This window comes from Nelumbo lutea, chromosome 2 (assembly GCF_056320005.1).
Source record: "Nelumbo lutea isolate HS-2025 chromosome 2, American lotus-T2T, whole genome shotgun sequence".
NCBI classification, from domain to species: Eukaryota; Viridiplantae; Streptophyta; class Magnoliopsida; order Proteales; family Nelumbonaceae; genus Nelumbo; species Nelumbo lutea.
Window position 1 is genome coordinate 5861472 of NC_142685.1, and position 21097 is coordinate 5882568.

The 21097-nt window shown below is 39.1% G+C and overlaps 1 protein-coding gene across 2 annotated transcripts in view; it reads right to left on the reverse strand.

Annotated features, from left to right (window-relative positions):
* Positions 1-21097, reverse strand: part of LOC148868273 (hydrolase family protein / HAD-superfamily protein) — a 48794-nt gene that overhangs the window by 21220 nt on the left and 6477 nt on the right. The window contains exons 3-8 of one of the 2 annotated variants that reach the window (XM_088970323.1): positions 5306-5341; positions 4495-4568; positions 4367-4407; positions 4108-4179; positions 3765-3966; positions 2454-2549 (exon numbers count right to left, since the gene is read on the reverse strand). In XM_088970323.1, the coding sequence (XP_088826449.1) occupies positions 2454-2549; positions 3765-3966; positions 4108-4179; positions 4367-4407; positions 4495-4568; positions 5306-5341 (521 nt within the window). The remainder of the gene's footprint in view (positions 1-2453; positions 2550-3764; positions 3967-4107; positions 4180-4366; positions 4408-4494; positions 4569-5305; positions 5342-21097) is intronic. The other variant, XM_088970324.1, reaches the window with a different exon arrangement.

Sequence of the window (21097 nt, forward strand, 5' to 3'; positions counted from 1 at the left end):
TGGTTCTCCTCAGGAAGAGAGTTTTGGGGAGGAGAACTCACAATTTGTACAATTTGTTCTTCTTCCTGTTTTTGTGGTGCCTCCATCAGTTCAACCACCACCTACACCATCAGTTCAGCCAGCACCTGCACCTCCAGTTTCATTACCTGAGCCACTACAAGCAGCCTCACAGCAATATCAGCGCCGGCAAATGATGGTTGACTCGACACATCCTCGACCCACACCACTCTCTGTCAGTCCTTCTGAAACTCCAAATTTGGTAGATACAGTTCCAGGTATTCCTCTTGAGCCTGAGCCTGTTATATTTTCTGATGATAATGTTTCTGTCCCTAGCACCATTGTTGCAGTTGATCCCACTGACCTTGATCTTCCCATTGCACTTCGTAAGGGGAAGAGAAAGTGTACAGCCCACCGCATTTCACACCATATTTCCTATAGTGACTTATCACCCTCCTACCATGCTTTTCTTTTTTTCCCTGGATTTTGTGTTTATACCCAGGAATGTTATTGAGGCTCTCTCCAAACCTGAGAGGAAAACCGCCATGCAAGATGAGATGAATGCTTTGGTCAAAAACCAAACTTCGAAAATAGTTGATCTCCTCCCAGACAAGGAGACAATCGGGTGTCAATGGGTATTCATAGTGAAGTATAAGGCCGATGGCAAGATAGAGAGGTACAAGGCAAGGTTGGTAGCAAAAGGGTATACTCAGACCTATGGTGTTGATTATCTGGAAACCTTTGCACCAGTAGCTAAGATGAGTTCAATTCGTATCTTTTTATCTCTAGCAGCCACCTTTTCATGGCCCTTGTTCTAGCTTGATGTCAAAAATTCTTTCGTCAACAGTGATTTACAGGATGATGTATATATGGACATTCCAGCAGGCTTTTATGAAAATGTTGGTAAAGGAAAGGTGTGCAGACTCGGAAAATCTCTGTATGGACTGAAACAATCACCTAAGGCTTGGTTTGATAGGTTCAGAGGGGCACTCGTCCGTTTTGGATACACATAGACACAGTTTGATCACACCCTCTTTGTGAAAAGGAGAGATGCTTTGGTGTCAATTCTGATTGTGTATGTGGATGATATAGTGGTGATAGGAAATGATCTAGTGGAGATTGATGATCTCAAAAAATCATTGCAGCAAGAATTTGAGATCAAAGATCTTGGTGAGCTCAAATACTTCTTAGGGATTGAAGTTGCAAGATCCAAGCATGGGATCTTCATTTCACAGAGAAAGTATGTACTTGACCTACTGCGAGAGACCGGGAAGCTAGGGACCAAACCAACAGACACTCCTATTGATCCAAATCACAAAATTAATGGTGTGGATGGTGAATTGGTAAAGGATGTAGGGAGATATCAAAGAATGGTGGGCCGACTGTTGTATTTGTGTATGACACAACCAGATATTTCTTATGTTGTCAGTGTTGTGAGCCAGTACATGCATGCACCTCGATTTCAGCACTGGGAAGCTATTGAGAGAATACTTGCATATCTGAAAAAGCCCCCTGGCAGAGGCATTCTTTTCTCAAATCATGAGAATCTGAAGCTAGAATCCTATACAGATGCAGACTAGACACGATGCTTAGATGACAGGAGGTCTACATCAGGAGTGTGTACCTTTGTAGGTGGAAACTTGATCTCCTGGAAGAGTAAGAAGCAAGTTGTTGTGGCAAGGTCAAGTGCAGAAGCTGAGTATAAATCCATGTCTCATGGTGTCTTAGAACTTCTTTGGGTTAGATCTCTTTTGAGTGAGATTGGGGTGAAAGCAGAGGAACCTATGATGTTATATTGTGACAATCAGGCTACAATCAATATTGCCCACAATCCAATTCAGCATGATAGGACAAAACACATTGAAGTTGATAGACACTTTATAAGAGAAAGGGTAACAACCGGAGAAGTTTGTTTTCCTTATGTCTCTTCAAAGTTGCAGCTGGCTGATGTTCTCACTAAAGGGGTGGCAAGGAACAAGCTTGAACATGATCTACGCAAGTTGGGAATGTGTGACATTTACTCCCAACTTGAGGGGGAGTGTTAAAGATTAATTAGTTTTATGATGTTTTTCTGAGTAGATGTTTTATGCTAGTTGTTAGATAGGAGGTGGGGACCACAGTAGTTATGTGAGTCCAAATTTTATTATGTTTTTAGAGTGTTATATATGATGTTCTATGTTTTGCCACCCTATAAGGGCATAATTGTCTTTGTACTGTTCTATTATTTTAGTGAAGGGGGCGGCCAGATTATTTCATATTTTTTAATTCTTCTCTTCTCTTTTCTTTTCAACTTCTCTTCTTCTTCTCTCCTCCTTCTCTCTTCAAGAAACTACTTTCTTTCATATTTTTTAATTCAGCAAATTCCTACTGTTTTGATGTTGATTGACCTTTTGTTGTCTAGATGACTATTTTTAGCTTTCTCAAAACAAAATCTCCAAATTAGCATTTCAACTAACCTGATACTCAAGATCATCATTTGCAAAACACAGTCGTGGTTGCTGCCCATTCTCCCGCCCAGGAAGACCCCCAGTTCTTAGAATGTCACAGAGAACCTGATATCATTTCCAGTTATTAGCCCAATGCTTTTTGCTGGAAAAAACAGCATTGACTCCGAGAACCCCCTATTTGCTAATGTTGTTCATTCATTCATTCCAAAAATATATATCTTCTTAAAAGGCAATTCAAGTTATAAAATCATTATTTTTTATGTAAGGAATAATAATTTAAGACCCTAACATGGATTTGATTGGGCTTGCCTCGAGGGGCGTGGTACAAAGGCAGTAGAATCAAGAATGCAATATGTTTTACATCACATTAGCTACTTGAAGTAATGCAATTGAAGAAAAAAAAGAGATTGTGGGTTTTACATGCTTGAAAATGCCTTATATGTTTGCTTTTATTTTTAAATTTTCATTTGAATATGCTTTACATGTTATGTGTATGTATTTTAACTTTAGATAATAGGTTATTTAAAACATTTATTTTAAAATTTAAGTTTATATTTTTTTATTAACATTATGTTTTAATATTTTTGAATTTTTTGCATTTTTTAAATTTTTGGCTTTTTTTAATTTTCTGACATTTTTATTTTGATTTTTAGCTTTTTTTTTTTGTATTTTTGCACCTTGCTTAAAAAAGGCATGCACCTCACTGGTTTTGGCCCAAGAGCCTTCTAAGAAATAAGAAAATTTAGTTTTCTATAATAATAATAATAGTTGTTGTTGTTGTTGTTGTTGTTGTTGTTGTTGTTGTTGTTGTTGTTGTTGTTATCATTATTATCAAGAGCTTCTTTTGTTTTCTGTTTTTTTCTTATGGAGGGGGTAGATGGATGCAGCAAACATTGTCCTATTCAATCTAGAAAAAAGAAACACTGTCCTCTTCCTACATGCAATTCCAGTAGGTTACCTTGTATTCGAGCAGAAATGTTTCCTTGGTAAGTTCCAACCAGATGGGATTTCCCACTGGAAGCATTTCCCTAAAACTCTCTCCCCCTCTCGCTAAAAAAATAAAAGAAAGAAAATGAAAATGAAAATAAGAATCACTTCATGGTGTGGCACAAATGGATTCTAATTTTCAAAGTAGACATTGATTCATCTAGTCCTTTGATCGCTTATACTGGTAAAGGAGAATCCTTGCTATGTTTTCACCAGTGAATGTTCAATTATCACCTGATTTGAGTGATGTATTCAACAATATTCTTAAAAGACACATGGCCAAAAAATAAGTCTTGCTGAGGAAGGAGGTAAGCTACAGCTCAAGAAGAAGACCTGGATGTCCCTGCTCCAGTCAACAGAATCACTAACAATAAAAACTGCTTTAACTCTTTCAGAGAAAATATTGTGTCTTGCAGTGATCTCCTTGGAGGTGCTCCTCTTTTTAATTTCCCCATTAATTGCCCAGTTTTTAAACTGAGAAAGGGGATCAATGCCATCAAAGTAGGAAGAGTACTCATCTATTGAAAGTACATTTCTGCAAATAAAATCAATTAAGCAGGTATAACTATAGGGAAGATGCATGCTGGATAGCATATGTAATAGTTTAATGGAATAGAAAGTCCCAACTCAAAAGATCAAGGAATAACTGAACTATGACAATCATGCGAATACCTACTTAAAACCATATTCAAACATCACTGTAGCAGGTTCCCCTTTTCCAACAGCAACAACGAGTTGATTCTCATATCTGCTAAAAGCAAATAACCTTTAATAAAAACATAACACATCGAATACACTTCCAGATTCCACTAATTAGTAGAATAATGAACATTTTGCAACCTAAGCGAAAAAGAGAACAATGTAAATAATGTGCCTGAACAAATGCATTTTTAGATGGTGAATTTCAGTAGTGCGATATTTCAATCAAGACCTACCTCTTTGCTAGGTTTTGGAAAGGTGAATGGCCCTGTACAACCTGCAGAAGAACAAATACCAATGGAGATGCCAAGTCCTATGACTGTCGTATGGCCACAGAAAGATATTTGGATCTTCAGAATAATACCTGTAAAGGTAGAATGTTTACTCCCAAAAGTTCACTTAACTCAGAGGCTCGTTTAGATTCTGGTACACCACCTCCTATTAAAATAGTTTGGCAATATGTGTTAGCCTATTATAAGACAAGTACCCAGAGGATTCCTTATCTGGAAATAATTCGAAACAATGTCCAAATTGCAATAAGAAAAGTTCAAAAGGATGAAAGCTCATACATGCATGCACAATTTCACTGAATTAATCCATTCGAAGGACATCTAACTGATGATAATATGCAAGACGAATAAAACAGAAAGCATCCATAAAATTCTGTCCAGCATCCTACTGAGTTGTGTCTAAATTTAATCAGCAATATCGCTTCTTCATCTCTCTGATCCCAAAGAAATCTGGAGTTGAAGATCCCAAAGACTTTAGACCAACAATTCTAATTGGGAGTGTGTGAAAGGTCCTTTCAGAACAACTACATTCAGAATCAGAGATATACTAAGCTGCAACAACATTGCATATCACAGTGTTTTTGTAAGAGAACAACAAATATTGGATTAGATCTTGATAGATAATGAAAAGTAGTGGATTAGATCTCTCTTTTGGGCCTGCTTAGAGCTTCAGCAGCCAATTATAAATTGTAATAAAAAATGTATAGTGCTTCTTCTCTTTGTTGTTTGGGTGCTGCCCCATTACCTCTCTGTGGTTGTACTTTTTCTTGATAGGTACTTAAGTTGTACTTTTTTCCTTTTAATTAATAAAGTTTCTTTTTATTTGTTATCAAAAAAAAAGTAGAAGATAGCTTAATGTGCTCTTTTGGCTAGAGAGAGACTCACCATTTGTCAAGAATACAAATGGAATCTTCAACATGCCTGCAGACAAGAAAATTTGTGGTGACTAAGCTGCACTGACAGAATAAAGAATGATGAATATAATAGTTTAAAAGTGCACCATAACAACATACAACAAAACTCAATAGCATAAAAAGATGCATTGACAATGTGAAGATATATCTTGATGTACATTATTAGAGTAGTCCTTGTTGTAAAGTATCATAGTTCTTATTATTTTATTTGTTCTTTTTATCTTTCATCCCTGTAAGGGCATTCTTGTAACTGTACATACTTTTATCTCTTTAATATAAAAGAGACTCTTTGGGGTGGGGGTCGACTATTCTTGACACCCCTAAATCTGTTTTCTTCTTGCTCTGAATTCAGTTCACATGGTATCAGAGCAGATTGTTGCTCTTTGATCTTCCTTCTCTCTGATCCATCTTGTCTTCGTGATCTATTGAGAACCTACATTTCTGCCAAGTGGTCCTGGACTGTTTTGATCTATCCAAGAACTCTTCTATTTTCTGCGCACCCAAAGAGAGATTTTATTGGATCTCTCTCGTTTGACCTCCGTTTGCAGCAAGAATTGAAAGGAGTTGTCGCCTAGCCCTTCTCAACATATTCTAAAATTTTTACAGAGATCCGTGAAGTTTTGAGAGAGATCTGGACTCTTCTTCTTGGCGGCTGCACCCAAACTTTCCTTTTCTAGACTGTGTTCAGCTTTTCTTTGTTTTGGATCTTGAACAATCTCCGGTGAAAGTAAGGGGTTTCTATCTCAGTTTTTTAACTCTCTTGGATTGATTACAGCCTATTTCACTTGTCTTTGGATCAAGTTTTACTTCAGATTAATTTCTTTAAACTTCAGTCGAACCCTATTTGTGCTATTTTCTTGCTGTAATGGCTTCATACAAAGGTGATATCATTCCTGTAAAGGTGAGTAGACAGAACTATGGGATGTGGAAGTTCCACTTCGACTTTTATGTTGAGGGAAAGGGTTCAGAAGGATATCTGAATGGAACAGTTACCAAACCAGCTGAGACCGAGGCCAAAGCTTTACAACAATGGAAGTTGGATAATGGTAAACTTGTTTCTTGGATTCTGAGTTCTATTGACTATCATATATCTATACCTATGAGGAGAATGAAAACAGCATATGAGATGTACATGTATCAAGAAAAAGTTTATCAACAGTCTAACGTATCTAAACAATATCAGATAGAATCAGAAATATTCTCTTACAGCCAAGGAAATTGGAGGATACAGGAGTATTATTCTGGTTTTCTTGATTAGTGGCTGAATATGAGATTGTTCACATTGAACCCTCGGATCCAATGGAGTGTGTGAAATATCTTCAGAAGCACTTTGAGAAGAGAAAGGTGACTCAGTTCTTGATGAGACTTAGACCTGAATATGAGATAATCAGGTCCAACATTCTAAGTAGGGGTACATTTCCAAATATGGATTCTATTTTAGGGGAACTTCTGAGAGAAGAGACTAGACTTCTCACTACAGCCAGGTTTGATGGGAAGATGGCTGAAGTTGGGGTGAAACAGCCTTTGTTGCTCATGGGGGTAAGAAACCAACCCCCAAGGACCTCTCCAAAACCTAGTGCTATATGAGTGTAAGGGTTTTGGACATATTGCATCTCACTGTAAGAAGAAGAATGTGTGTACCTACTGCAAGCAACATGGTCACATCATTCCAGACTGTCCAGTCCGACCAGCTAAGGGCTCTCAGAAAAAGACTCAGCCCCGGACCTATCAGGCAACAGATGGACCAGCAACAGACATTGTATCTACCAAGGGTGAGTCTTCAATGAAAGGTGAATCAATAGGTGTCATACATGAAGAAAGGGTTCGGCAACCAGTATCTTCTGCTATTTCCTCTGCTTTCTCTGCTATTGGCTTGTCTGGTAAGTTCTCTGCATATTGTTCTTCCCCTTCACATGCTTGGATTATAGATTCAGGTGCCACCAACCATATGACAGGAGCCTACCTCAATCACCCAATCCCTTCCACTAAAACTCACCATGAACATATTATTATTGCTAGTGGTGAAAAGTTAGACATCATTGGTAGTAATGATTTGTCCATTCAACTGTCACCAACCAGATCACCTTTTCTGATGATGGTTGCTTGATACAGGACCGGTACACAGGGAAGGTGAAGGGAAAAGGGTGTAGGCTAGGCCGTCTATTTGCGTTGGAGTTTGAGAAGTCTCAATCGGGGCATCCTCAGCTTTACTTAGTTCTTCTTTGTTTGATTCTCTGTTGAGATAGAAATAATGTTTGGGATTTATGGCAAAAACGATTGGGTCATCCATATTCCCTTTGACTTTGGTTTGATTAAGAATAAAATTTCCCCTGCTGATACTTTTGATGTTTCTTGCACTACGTGTTGTTTGAGTAAAAGTCATGTTTTACCATTTCTTCGTACACCTAAACATGCCACTAAACCTTTTGAGATAATACATAGTGATGTTTGGTCTGCTTCTATTACTTCACGATTGGGGTACAGATATTTCATATTATTTATAGATGATTGTACCAGATATACTTGGATTTATTTTTTGCGGCACAAAAAATATAGAGACAGAGACTTTCAGGCCTACTTGAGGAGTTATGGAATTCAGTCTCAACGCAGCTGCCCAGACACTCCACAACAAAATGGTGTGGCTGAACGGAAGAATGGGCATATTCTAAATGTTGTGCGGACATTACTACAGGAGTCTCATACTCCAACTTCGTTTTGGGTAGAAGCAGCCAGTACAGTCGTGTATTTGATCAATTTTCTTCCATCCTCTGTTCTAGGCAACACTTCTCCTTTCCAATAATATTTTGGTTATCCCCCAGATTTCTCTAGCCTTCATGTTTTTGGTTGTCTTTGTTTTGTTCATCTTCTTGTTCGTGGATGATCTAAATTAACTGCTTAGTCTGCTATGTGTGCCTTTGTGGGGTATAGTCTTGACCACAAAGGATTTTTGTGTTATGATCCTGCTATTCGTCATATTCGGATTTCTCAAAATGTGTGTTTCTTGAACATATCTCCTTTGTTGGGGTTGCTAGATTGTTTGCTGCTTTCATCTCTGTTTTGTAGGACTTTGATTCAAATGACACTACTACTTCCTCAACTGAGAGAGATCTTCTTGTCTTCACCCACAAGCGGCTACGTGTCCCAGCTCCTGTGCCTACAACCCTCCCTTCCACCCGGTCTAGAGCATTCATCTCAGATATCTTCTGTAAGTAATACCTTGACCCAAGATCCTCCTATTTGAGATAGTAGTTCGGTTATTCCACTTCGTCGTTCTACCCATATCTCTCGACCTCCTAACCAATATGGTTTTCCTTCAAACCATAGTTCCTTTTCTGTTGTACTTTCTTCCACAGATATCCCTAGATCTTATCAGCAATCCATTAGAAGTTCTCAGTGGAAAGAAGATATGGATGCCAAAATTCAAGCCCTCCATGAGAATGACACTTGAGATCTTGTGCCAGCTCCTCTAGATGCTTCAATTGTTGGAAGCCGTTGGGTCTATACAATCAAACTGAAATCATATGGCTTTCTTGATCAATATAAGGCTCGGTTAGTTGCCCAAGGATACAGTCAAGAGTATGGGATTGATTATGAAGAAACATTTGCCCCGGTTGCTAAGACCACCGTAGTTCGGACTCTTATGGCCATTTTTGTTGTTTATTCCTAGACTATTTACCAATTAGATGTGAAGAATGCGTTCCTTCATGGTGAATTAAAGGAGACAATCTACATGAAACTTCCGCCTATATATTGCAATGATCATTCACGTGTCTGTCGCCTGAAGAAGTCTTTATATGGCCTGAAACAAGCACCTAGATCTTGGTTTGAGCGCTTCCGGAATGTTGTTGTTGTAGCTGGGTATAATTAGGGCTCCTCTAAATACTCCCTCTTTGTTAAGAGAAGACCCCAGGGTATTACTATTCTTCTATTATATGTTGATGGCATGCTCCTAACGGGGGATGACCATGACGACATTTGTGAGCTGAAGTCCTTACTTCATAACTCATTTCACATGAAGGACCTAAGTCCTCTCACTTACTTCTTGGGTTTGGAGGTTCATCATAGCAATCAAGGATATTTTGTTTATCAACAAAAATACGCCTCTGATCTCATCAAACTAGCTGGAATCACTGATGAGAAGCATGTTGATACCCCCTGGAGCTGAATGTCAAGCTATCTAAATCTGAAGGCTTCATCCTTCCTGATGCTACCTTGTACCGTCAGCTTGTTGGCTCTTTGATTTATCTTACTATGACCAGGCCTGATATTTCACATGTTGTTCAGGTCGCCAGTCAATTTGTCTCTGCCCCAAGACAACCTCATATGACTGCAGTACACCACATCATCCGTTATGTTAGAGACACTACCTCTCAGGGACTGTTTTTCTCTTCCTCATCATCCATACAGTTGAGGGTTTATGCTGATGTTGATTGGGTTGGTTTCCCTAACACTCGCCGATCCACTACTGGGTGGTGCGTCTTCATGGGTGACTCTCTCATCTCCTAGAAGTGCAAGAAACAGCAAACTATCTCTAAGTCTTCCACTGAAGTCGAGTATAGAGCTATGTCTTCTGCATGTAGCGAGATTGTTTGGCTGAAGTCACTTTTCATTGATCTTGGTATTTCTCTTCCTACTCCTATCCCTCTTTATGCTGACAACACCAGTGCTATCAAGATCACATCTAATCCAGTCTTTCATGAGAGGACTAAACATATCGAGGTGGATTGTCACTTTATTAGAGACCACCTTGTTGCAGGTTCTATATTTCTTCCTCATGTTGCCTCTCACATGCAAATTGCTGACATCTTCACCGAGGCCGTGACTAAAAGTCGACATCTCATTCTTGTAGGCAAACTGATGTTGATGTCTACGCATCAGTTTGAGGGGGAGCGTGAAGATATATCTTGATGTACATTATTAGAGTAGTTCTTGTTGTACAGTATCTTAGTTTTTATTATTTTATTTGTTATTTTTATCTTTCAGCCCTGTAAGGGCATTCTTATAACTGTACTTACTTTTTATCTCTTTAGTATAAAAGAGACTCTTTGTGGTGGGGGTCGACTATTCTTGACAGCCCTAGATCTATTTTCTTCTTGCTCTGAATTCAGTTCACATACAAAAAGAACTGATCCAGTGATCAAAAGGAACTGAACATTTCACAAAGCCATCATATATGTGATTTGAAAAAAATATATAATGCAAACTAGTTCATAAAGCACTGCAAATTCTGAGCAAATGTCACTGGTCTATTTGTATTTACTCTGCCAATATATAAAAGCAATATAAGGCAAGAAAACCAGTTCCAATAGAGGTCAGAAAATGGTTCTAAGTGCACTTATAACAATTAATATTTGATAGCCCCCAACTTTATTCTGGGTGAAGGTATGGCCACCTAAAAATTTTATTAATAGTAAAAATAAAGTGATAACAACTTAAAAGGGAGAAATGGCCTTAAGCTAAAATAAAAGTCATGTAAAAGTAACCCCGCGATATCCAAAATAGAAGTTCCAAGAAAATAGCAATGGGGCTTGGATGCTCATGTTTTATTGGATGGATGCCAAAAGGTTCCAATAGTCCATGAAGCTTAGACACCTAAAACTGAAGGGTAGAAGTGCTTCTAAAGTGAATATTTTGTATTCTCAAGTTTGCTAATTTCTTTTAATAAAACAACCTTTCTAGGTCGTGCTTGAGAGGATGAGCTGTACTGAGGGGGGCTATGTTCACCAATAACAACAAAACATATACAGTATGACAAAGACACAAAAGGAGGAGGACATTGAATCCTCTTTTACATAGAACTCTTCATATGGGTATTACAGAAAGAAAAACAGGAATAACAACTTGTGTCACACTAGCTTATGTCCTTTTTTTTTTTGAAAAAAGGTAATGTATTGTATTAAAGAAAAACACCCCCACTCTACACAGCAAGAAGTTGTGAATACAATATAACCATCTGTACAAAAATAAATAAATAAATAAAGTTCAACCATTACAAAATAATAAAGTTGAACTCAGAAAAGAGCTATGAGGAATATCTAAAAAACTTCTGTTCACTGCAAACCAAGAGTGAATTCTACCCCATAGTTCCTTTACAATTAAAACTCCTGATTTCTCCACAGCTTCAAAAATTCCGTTGTTTCTTTCCATCCACAGTCCAAAAAATTGTCATAGGAATCATTTCCCAAACTACTATCCCTTTTTTCACTCAGTCCCTTCAAATGCCAACTGGTTAGAAGCTGCAGCACAGAATTTGAAAAACAAAAGTGTAGCCCTAAAATGTCTAAAACCTTAGACTACAACCTTCTAGAAAAACAACAAGGCAAAAATAAGGGGTCAACGTATTCCACTTCCCCAGTACAGAAAACATAGTACTATACAATAAAATCCCCCTTTTCAGTAAATTATCTCAGAAGAAAAACAGCCTTTTGAAAAGAAATGACTGCTTAAAAAGTTGCAGAAAATCAAAAGAAACTAGCAGAAATCAGGTTGCAAGAAGAGAGAAGAAGAAGAAGAAGGTGGCGGCAACTAGGATTCAGAGAGAGAGATTTTCGAACATAACCTTCTCTCTTACACCCCTAATTCCATTTCATTAAGTTAAACTTAAGTAATTTATAGAGAGGCCCCTAGTTGGGCAGAAAATTAAAAAACATAACATAAGAAAGAAAAAAACCCAGATTAAGGCCCATTATAGCAAAGAACATAAAAGATAAAAAAGATAAACAGCCTATGGGCCATTCGGCCCATCTTCTCTACACTCCCCCATCATGCCAAGCTTGCCAGTATCATGCTGAAATTTAGCTTTGGGAATGCCCTTGGTGAGGAAATCAATTAACTATCCTTCAGAAATGATGAAAGGTAGACACACCTCTCTAGAAGCTACTCTTTCTCGAATGAAGTGTCTGTCAACTTCAAAATGTTTAGTTCTGTCATGTTGTACTGGATTGTGAGCAATGTTGATGGCAGTCTGATTATCACAGTATAACATCATTGGCTTCAATACCCAATTCCTCTATCAAGGATCTTTCAAAAACTCCATGAGCCAAGGCTCTGCATTCAGCTTTGGCTGAAGATCGGGCAACAACTGATTGTTTCTTGCTTCTCCAAGAGACAATATTACCTGCCACCGAGCTACAGTACCCAAAGGTAGATCTTTTGTCATCAATGTTTCCGGCCCAATCAGCATCTATGTAGGCTTCAAGTTTCATATGGCCATGCTTAGCAAATAGAACTCCCTTTCCAAGGGAACCCTTCAAAGAACACAAAATCCGCTCTGCTGCTGCCATGTGAGTATCCCTGGGAGCATGCATGAACTGACTAATGCAACTGACAGCATATGCAAAGTCTGGCCGAGTCATGCACAGATAGAGAAGTTTTCCAAGTTGTCTCTGGAAGACTCCATTATCTTTCAACAATATTCCATTTAAGGCAGAGAGTTTATGACTCATATCAATAGGAGTAGCAACTGGTCTAGCACCTATCTTTCTTGTTTCAGAGAGTAAATCAAGTACATACTTTCTCTGAGAGATAAGGATCCCATCCTTGGATCTAGCAACTTCTATGCCAAGAAAGTATCTCAATTCCCCCAGATCTTTGATCTCAAACTCTGTATGAAGGAAGGATTTGAGATCATTAATCCTTGATACATCATTACCAGTAACAACAATATCATCAACATACACAATCAGGTAAACGGCCAAGAATCCTCTCCTCTTCACAAAGAGGGTATAATCAGACTGTGCCTGTACATAGCCAAAGCTAAGAAGGGAAGCCCTAAACCTTTCAAACCATGCTCTAGGGGATTGTTTAAGTGCATAAAGAGATTTCTTTAGCCTGCAGACCTTCCCTTTCATATCTGTTTCATACATCCTTGGAGGAAGAGACATATAGACCCCCTCATGTAACTCTCCATTCAAAAAATCATTCTTTACATCCAGCTGATAAAGTGGCCAGTCTGAGTGTGCAGCCAGAGATAGCAGAACTCTCACAGAAGTCATCTTGGCAACAGGAGCAAAGGTCTCCAAATAATCAATCCCATATGTTTGTTTATAACATTTAGCAACCAGCCTAGCCTTGTACTTTTCAATGGTGCCATCAGCATGATATTTAATAGTAAAAGCCCACTTACAACCTACTGGATCCTTCCCTTTAGGCAAATCAACCACTTCCCAAGTTTCATTCTTGTGCAGGGCATCAATTTCTGTTCTCATAGCATCCCCACATTTTAGAATAGTAAGAGCTTCTGACACAGACCTAGGAATTGTGTTAGAAGCAATAGAAAAAATGTAGGCAAAATATGAAGGAGAGAGCAAACTACAAGAAAGGTGTTTGGAAATGCAATGTGTAGTACACTTCCTTTTTCCTTTCCTAATAACAATGGGGTATCAAGGTCTGGGAATGATGACTCCAAAGGGGCTATATCAATACCTGTTATCTCTTCTGTGACTGGAAGTGTAGGAGGCTCATGTGCTGTAAGGGAAACAATCTGTTCATTTCTGGTTCTCTGCCTTTGGTACAACGCGAGATTAAAAAGGGACGAAGAGGTAAAGGATGAGGGATAGGAGCACTGGAATGAGAATGAAATGACTGGTCTTCCCTTGACTCATTTGAAGGAGGAAGAGTCTCAACATAAGACTCAACTGAGACAGGAAGGGGAAGAGCAAACAACTTTGACAAATTCTCCCCCTTTGGACATTGCCTCTCCTGAGAAGAATCATAAAAGGAAGAGAGCTCATCAAAGGTGACACCCATGGAGGCATACCAAGTGCCAGTCTTCGGATCAAAACAACAATAACCATTCTGTGTGGGGGAATAACAAAGGAAGATACATTTGTGGGCTTTTGGTTCAAATTTATGTCTCTAGACACTTGGGATATGTATATAACAAGTGCAGCCAAAGACATGAAGAGGAATAGGAAAAAGATCCTTGCCCAGATGAAGAAGACTGAATGGAGACTTAAACCCCAAAACCCTATATGGCATACGGTTGATTATGTAGGTTACAATGAGAACAGCATCACCCCAAAATTTTGTAGGGACATGTGAGGCAAATAGAATATTTCTTGCAACTTCAACAATATGCCTATTTTCTTCAGCAACTCCATTCTGTTCTGGGGTCCTAACACGGGAGCTTTGGTGAATAACCCCCAAATCAGTAAGATAGTAGGTCAGGTTTTTCTCAAAATATTATTTTGCATTGTCAGATCTAAAAATTTCAATTCTGGTATCAAACTGGGTTAGGACAAATTCATGGAATTGCCTCACAAGTCAGGGAATTTCATCACGGGACTTCATCAAAAATATCCAAGTGAACCGAGAGAAAAGTCATCAATGAACAAGACAAAATATTTGTAACCACCCACAGAAGGTAAGTGGTAAGGCCCCCACACATCAGAGTGCACAATATGAAAAGGAGAAGAAGATCTTTTATTACTCAAAGGATAACTGCTGCTACAATGTTTTGACAATTCACACGACTCACAATGAAGACTGGACAGACTAATTCTCTTAAACAGTTCTCGGAATAAATGACTTAATGCAGAAAAAGAAAGATGACCCAAACGAAAATGACATAACATGACTTGACTGATGGACTCTGTAGATGTAGACCCAAAAGAAGCTTTTCCAGGTTGTTCATGGCTTTGTCCAAGAATGTCCAGCAAATATATTCCATTCGCCTCATGGCCACTCCCAATCACATTCTGAGACTCCAGATCCTGAAAAACATAGTAGGAAGAAATGAAGGTTACACAGCAGTTCAATGACTTAGTTAGGCTACTTATAGATAACAAATATGTATTTAGCTTGGGTACATGAAGAGCAGAAGGAAGTACCAAGGAATTTGTAGCCTTGATGGTTCCCTTGCCGGAGATAGGAGCAAGAGAGCCATCGGCTAGGGTTATTTTGCCACGGCCAGGAAGTAAACCATAAGAAACAAAGTGGAAAGGCTGGCCATATGATCAGAAGCACCAGAATCGATAATCCAAGGGATCCTACGATTACCTGAAATAGTTGCATGATTAGCAGAAGCCCGTATACCTGAATGAGCAAATGCAGAAGAGGTTGAATTTCTTAGAGGGTTGGAAGAAGAGGCCACACCCTCTAAGTGACTGATCATCCTTCCAAACTTCTCATATTCTGCCTTCATAACTGCTAACTGCTCACTAGCAGTCATCTCTTTAGTTTGGTATCTGTCACTATCTTGACCAACAGCAATATTGGCACTCCCTGCCTTCATATTATCAGTCTTCTTTTGAAACCAAAGAGGAAGAAGCTCAGGATGCGATTTCCAACACTTGTCTATAGTGTGTTTTGGCTTCTTATAGTACTCACAAATAATTTATTTCTTCCCTGAGCCACTTAGATTCCCTACAACTCCCTTGGGTTTCACTCCCATATTAGCAAAGTGATCATCTAGACCAGCCCCTTGGACCTGGACAAGTCTCCTGCTTTCTTCACTACTTACCAAGGCATAGGCTTGAGACAATAAAACACTATCCTTGGATAAAATATTTTGCTTTGTGATGTCATACTCAAGATTCAGCCCTGTCAAAAACTCAAACACCCTATTTCTCTCAACAAGTTTCCTATAGGTCTCATCATCATTAGTGGTGTCCTAGGCTACAGCTTCTATCAAACCAATTTCTTGCCAATAAAGACTTCAGTATTGAGAAATACACAGCTAATGGTTTCTCCCCCTGTCTCAAATTCTTCACATCACTTCACAACTTGTAAACCCTGGCAACAATTAATTTCTGGAAATAGGTTTCAGCAACACTATCCCAAATTTCCTTTGCTGAACTCATCCACAAATAGTGCTGACTAATCTGTCGTTGCATTGAATTCACAAGCCATCCAGTAACCGTATAATTTTCTTGCATCCATTTTTCATATGATGGATCATCTTCCGAAAGAGCTTTCTTGCTCCCGGAGATAGAACCCCAATTGCCTCTACTGCAGATTGAATTTTTACTGATTGTGACCAAGCTAGATAATTAGTTCCATCCAGCTTGACTGTGGTCACAGCCGGTAGAGAGTCTACAGAGGCTCCCGGAACCTGTCTGGATTCAACAACATACTTGTTTTCAACTTCTGAAGGGTTCATCTTCTTAAATACTTCGAAAATAACTTCTAACAACTTCGAATAACAACAAATGAAGGCAGAACAAAAACTGTGTTGTGAGCCAACCTCTATGCAGCCGTACCAGGTACCTGCATCACACCCGGAAGTCGGGAGAAACAGAGAAATCTCAGCCACTCCTTGTAGACTTCACAGAACACCAATCCACTTGATTCGATCTTCAAGATGAAGGATGAGAAGACCTTCAGTCACTGAGTGCCCAGGTCAAACTCCCTGTGGGGCCCGCAATCAAATTTCTCTAAAAAATTAGGGTTTCGGGAAACACACTTGAATCTGTCAGGAGGACAACAAAGCCAGTCCCCTTCTCTCCAGAAACCACTAACAACTGGGCTGAAACATGTTTCTTTAACTATTCATACGATTCAGTTCTCCATACTGTGTATGGGAAAAAAGAGGTGAAAAGAGGGAAAAGTCAAGCCTGCTCTGATACCAAGAAGAAAAACAGCCTTTTGAAAAGAAAGGACTGATTAAAAAGTAGCAGAAATCAGGTTGCAAGAAGAGAGAAGAAGGTGGCGGCAACTAGGGTTCAAAGAGAGAGATTTTCGAACATAGCCTCCTCTCTTTCACCCCTAATTCCATTTCATTAAGTTAAACTTTAGTAATTTACAGAGATACCCCTAGTTGGACAGAAAATTAAAAAAATAACATAAGAAATAATAAAGCTCAGATTAAGGCCCATTACAACAAAGAACATAAAAGATAAAAAAGATAAACAGCCTATGGGCCATTCGGCCCATCTTCTCTACAATCTCTAGTCAAACATTTGTTAAGAGAGGTCATCAACATAAGAAAAGCAACCTTCTTTGGAGCAGTTGTGCACCAAGCACTCTCCAAGGAAATTTTCTCTCCCCCTCTCTACCAGCTTAATATAAAAACAATTAACTGTAAAACAGCCATCCTTGCACCATCTCCAATCTCTTTTATCAACTTCCCCTAGTCTACTTGGTATAAAACTATACAGCTTATGTAGCATGTCAGCCAACTGCTCTACCTCCCAATCATTTAAATTCCTCCTGAAAGTAGGAGACCAAACTGCTGCCCCATTTTAAAACGTCAACCGGTCTGCCATCAAAGTTTCCTTGTTCACAGCTAAATCAAACAATCCAGGATATAAATCTTTCAACCTAACTTCATCAAAGCAGAGATCCTCCCAAAACCTTCTTCTCATACCATCCCCAATTTTGTATCTTATTCCTTGTAAGAATTCTGATTTGGTACTTTGAATACCTTTCCACAGTGCACAACAACATCTCCTTTGAATACCTTTCCACAGTACTTTGAATACATCCATAAGGAACAACACCACATGGATCCCAGCTATCTCCCCTTTGGCCATATTTGTCATGGATAACTTCCCTCCACAGACTGCCCACTTCCTCATTATACCTCTAATGCCACTTCCCTAAAAGTGCCTTGTTTGGGAGCTTCAAGCTTCTTACCCCCAAACCATCACTCTTTTTGGGTTAACAAACCTTTTTCCAGCCCACTGAATGAAGTTTCCCCCCTCCTTCCAACCATTCCATAAAAAATCCCTCATCAGTTTTTTCCAATTTCCCTACTATACTAGCAGGGATAGGAAATAAAGATAGGGCATAAGTAGGCAAGGAGCTCAAAACACTCTTGAGCTCGCAACTAGACATGGATAACTTCCTTGCAAATCCTATGAAGTAATTTTCACTATTAATACAGCACAGATAGACCTCGCCATGTGGCTTTAGATTCATTCCAATTCCTTTACTACTTATATTTCCCAAAACTAAGTGGGCTTTCTAGTAAGCCCAATATCCATGGCCAAAAGTTGAAGCCAACTCCACTGTGTATTACTTAAGAAACCAGAGTCCAAGAGGGGGAGTATTCTAGAAGAATGCTCTATGAAGATATTTGTGGCTTTTTTTTGATAAATAAGATAAGATAAATTTTATTAATAGAAAACTAATGCAGTTACAAGCTTCCTGTGGAGAGGCATGAGTTGCGTCCTCTCCTAACAATAGGAAGAAAGACAAAAGATAGAAAACAGATTCAGTCTACAATTGAGCCCAATACAAACTTTCCCTATTTACCCCTTGCTTTGCAAGACCATCAGCCATACAGTTTGCTGATCTCCCCACCCACTGTATTCTCACTGTCAAGCTCCTTGTTAGGCAGTTGAATTTTTTTTTTTTTGGATCAATAACTGTGAATTGTATTGAATTGTGATTATGAAAAATTACAAAGCAAGGGGGCTAAACAATCTTAGCACCCAAGTACAACCATTGAACACCAAGATACAATTACAATACAGCCCAAAATATAGAGTTTCTGTTCACCCCTTGTCTAGCTAGACCATCTGCCAGTGAGTTTGCACTTCTGTTTACCCATTTGTACTGAATTTCAATATCCTTAGTCAGCCACTTAAATTTTCTCTTTTCATTGCTGTAACTCCATATCCTAGAGTTATCCTCTTTTAATCAGTTCACCACAACTTCAGAGTCTCCTTCTATGATCAGTTTATTAAAATGCATATCCCTGACTCTTTGTACCCCTTCAAGAGCTGCAAGAATCTCAGCCCTCAAGGAATCTCCCTCCCCTATTAGTCCAGAATACATAGCTAACAGATTCCCTTGTTCATCTCTTATTGCTCCCCCTATACCGGATGGCCCTGGGTTACCCATACTGCTGCCATCAAAATTCAGTTTAATGAAGCCATGAGGTGAAGGAATCCAACAAGAGATTGATGCCTTCTTAGTTGAAGCTAATTCTGCGATCTCCTTCCAGTTTCTTAGCATCTCATCCACTGAGAAATCTGCAAACAATGCCAAAGTTTTCAACCAATGTATCACCCTAATAATGGATGACCTCCAATATTACTTCCAAGCTTCTCTCCTTTTCTGAGAAGATCCGTGAGTTTCTCTCCCCCCAAACAGTCTAACAAACTGCAGCCCTCATACATCTCCACATAATCTTGGCCCTTTTTGTTGACCAACTCAGCATGGAACTGAACAAACTTTGCCATTCAAAGGGGGGGTCCACCTGCACCCAAACAAAGAAGTACACCATTCCCAAATGACTTTAGTAAACCGACAGGAGATTAGTAAATGGTATCCAGACTCACCATCAGCTTTACAAAGAGCACACCAGTGAGGAGACAAACAACTATTAGGTATTTTTCTTTGAAGTAAATCTCCTGTATTAACTCTTTCTAGAAAGGCTTCCCAACAAAAAACTCCCAACCTTTGGAGGTATAGGAAGACACCACATCTCTTTAACAGGGAAGGACAAACCCAAAGAAGAAGGTTGTGTTAGGGATTTAAAGAAAGAAGCACAAGTGAAAGAACCCAAGGGGGTGACTGTCCAGATTCTACTGTTTTGTAGAATCTTTTAATTTCATTCTTAAAACACCACACTATAGAGTCTGGGTTTTGTAGCCAGCCCAATACCACCTTGGAGTCCCCTTCTATTATCAACTATTCCACACCTATCTGCATTTATAGTTGTACTCCCTGGATAGCAGGAGCAAGTTCCACCCTAGTAGAGTTCCCAACTCCTATAGGTCCTGAGTAAATAAGAACCACATTCCCAGTCTCATTCCTCAGTACCCCTCCCACCCCTGACGGACCTGGATTACCAAGACTACTTCCATTGAAATTCAGCTTCAAGAAGCTTTCAGGAGGGGGTTCCCAAGCCATACTCACTTTAGTATTTATGGATGAACAATTAGCCATTGCTAACAAATTCCTCCAAATATCATTAAACGAGAATTGATGGAATAGGTCCAGTGATTTTAGCCACAGGTTCACCCTATTTAGAATGCAGTCCTTCATCTCTTCTAGGCTTCTCTTCTTCTCTTGGAAAATTCTGGTATTCCTTTCTTCCCACACGGACCAGATCAGCGTTGCTCTTGCACACCTCCACATAATTCTTCCTCTTCTGCTGGCCTAACCAACCTACACCCAAACAATGAGAAGAGCCACTCCCATAACTCTGCAGTAAATGAACAAGAAATTAGTATATGCTTACAGTCCTCACCATGTGACCTGCAAAGAATACACCAAGAAGGTGAGAGACAAAGAAAAGGCCTTCTCTTTTGTAGAATGTCTAAGGTATTTATTTTCCCATGATGCACTTCCCAACAAAAATCCATAACCTTAGGGGGGACAGGCCTACACCATATTTCCTTAAGAGGGAAAGGCTGGTTGGGAGTAGACTGAGTAATGTGGATTTAAAGAAAGAAGCACATGAAAAGGATCCATTCGACTGGGGTATCCAAATCTATTTATCAGGTTCAAAAGGGTCCAAACACACTATATAAAGTAGGCTTAGCGGAGTTGTTAGAGACACAATTTCCTCTTCCCTTAAACCTCTACAAAACCCAAAGTCCCAATTTGGTGTTAATGGATTATTCATAATGAAAAAAAAAAAAAAAAAAACTTTGACACAAAATCCTTTCTATACCTTGAAATAGAGAACAAAGAAGGGAAAAGGTCCTTCAATGGAGCCTCTCCAACCCAAGTATCCTCCCAGAATAGGACAGAGTTACCACTGCAAACATCATACCTGACAAAACTGAGAAACTGAAGGAGAATGCCATGAATAGCTTTCCAAGGTGCTGCCAAGGTTGTCCGCCATGATACTCTAGCATCTCATCCA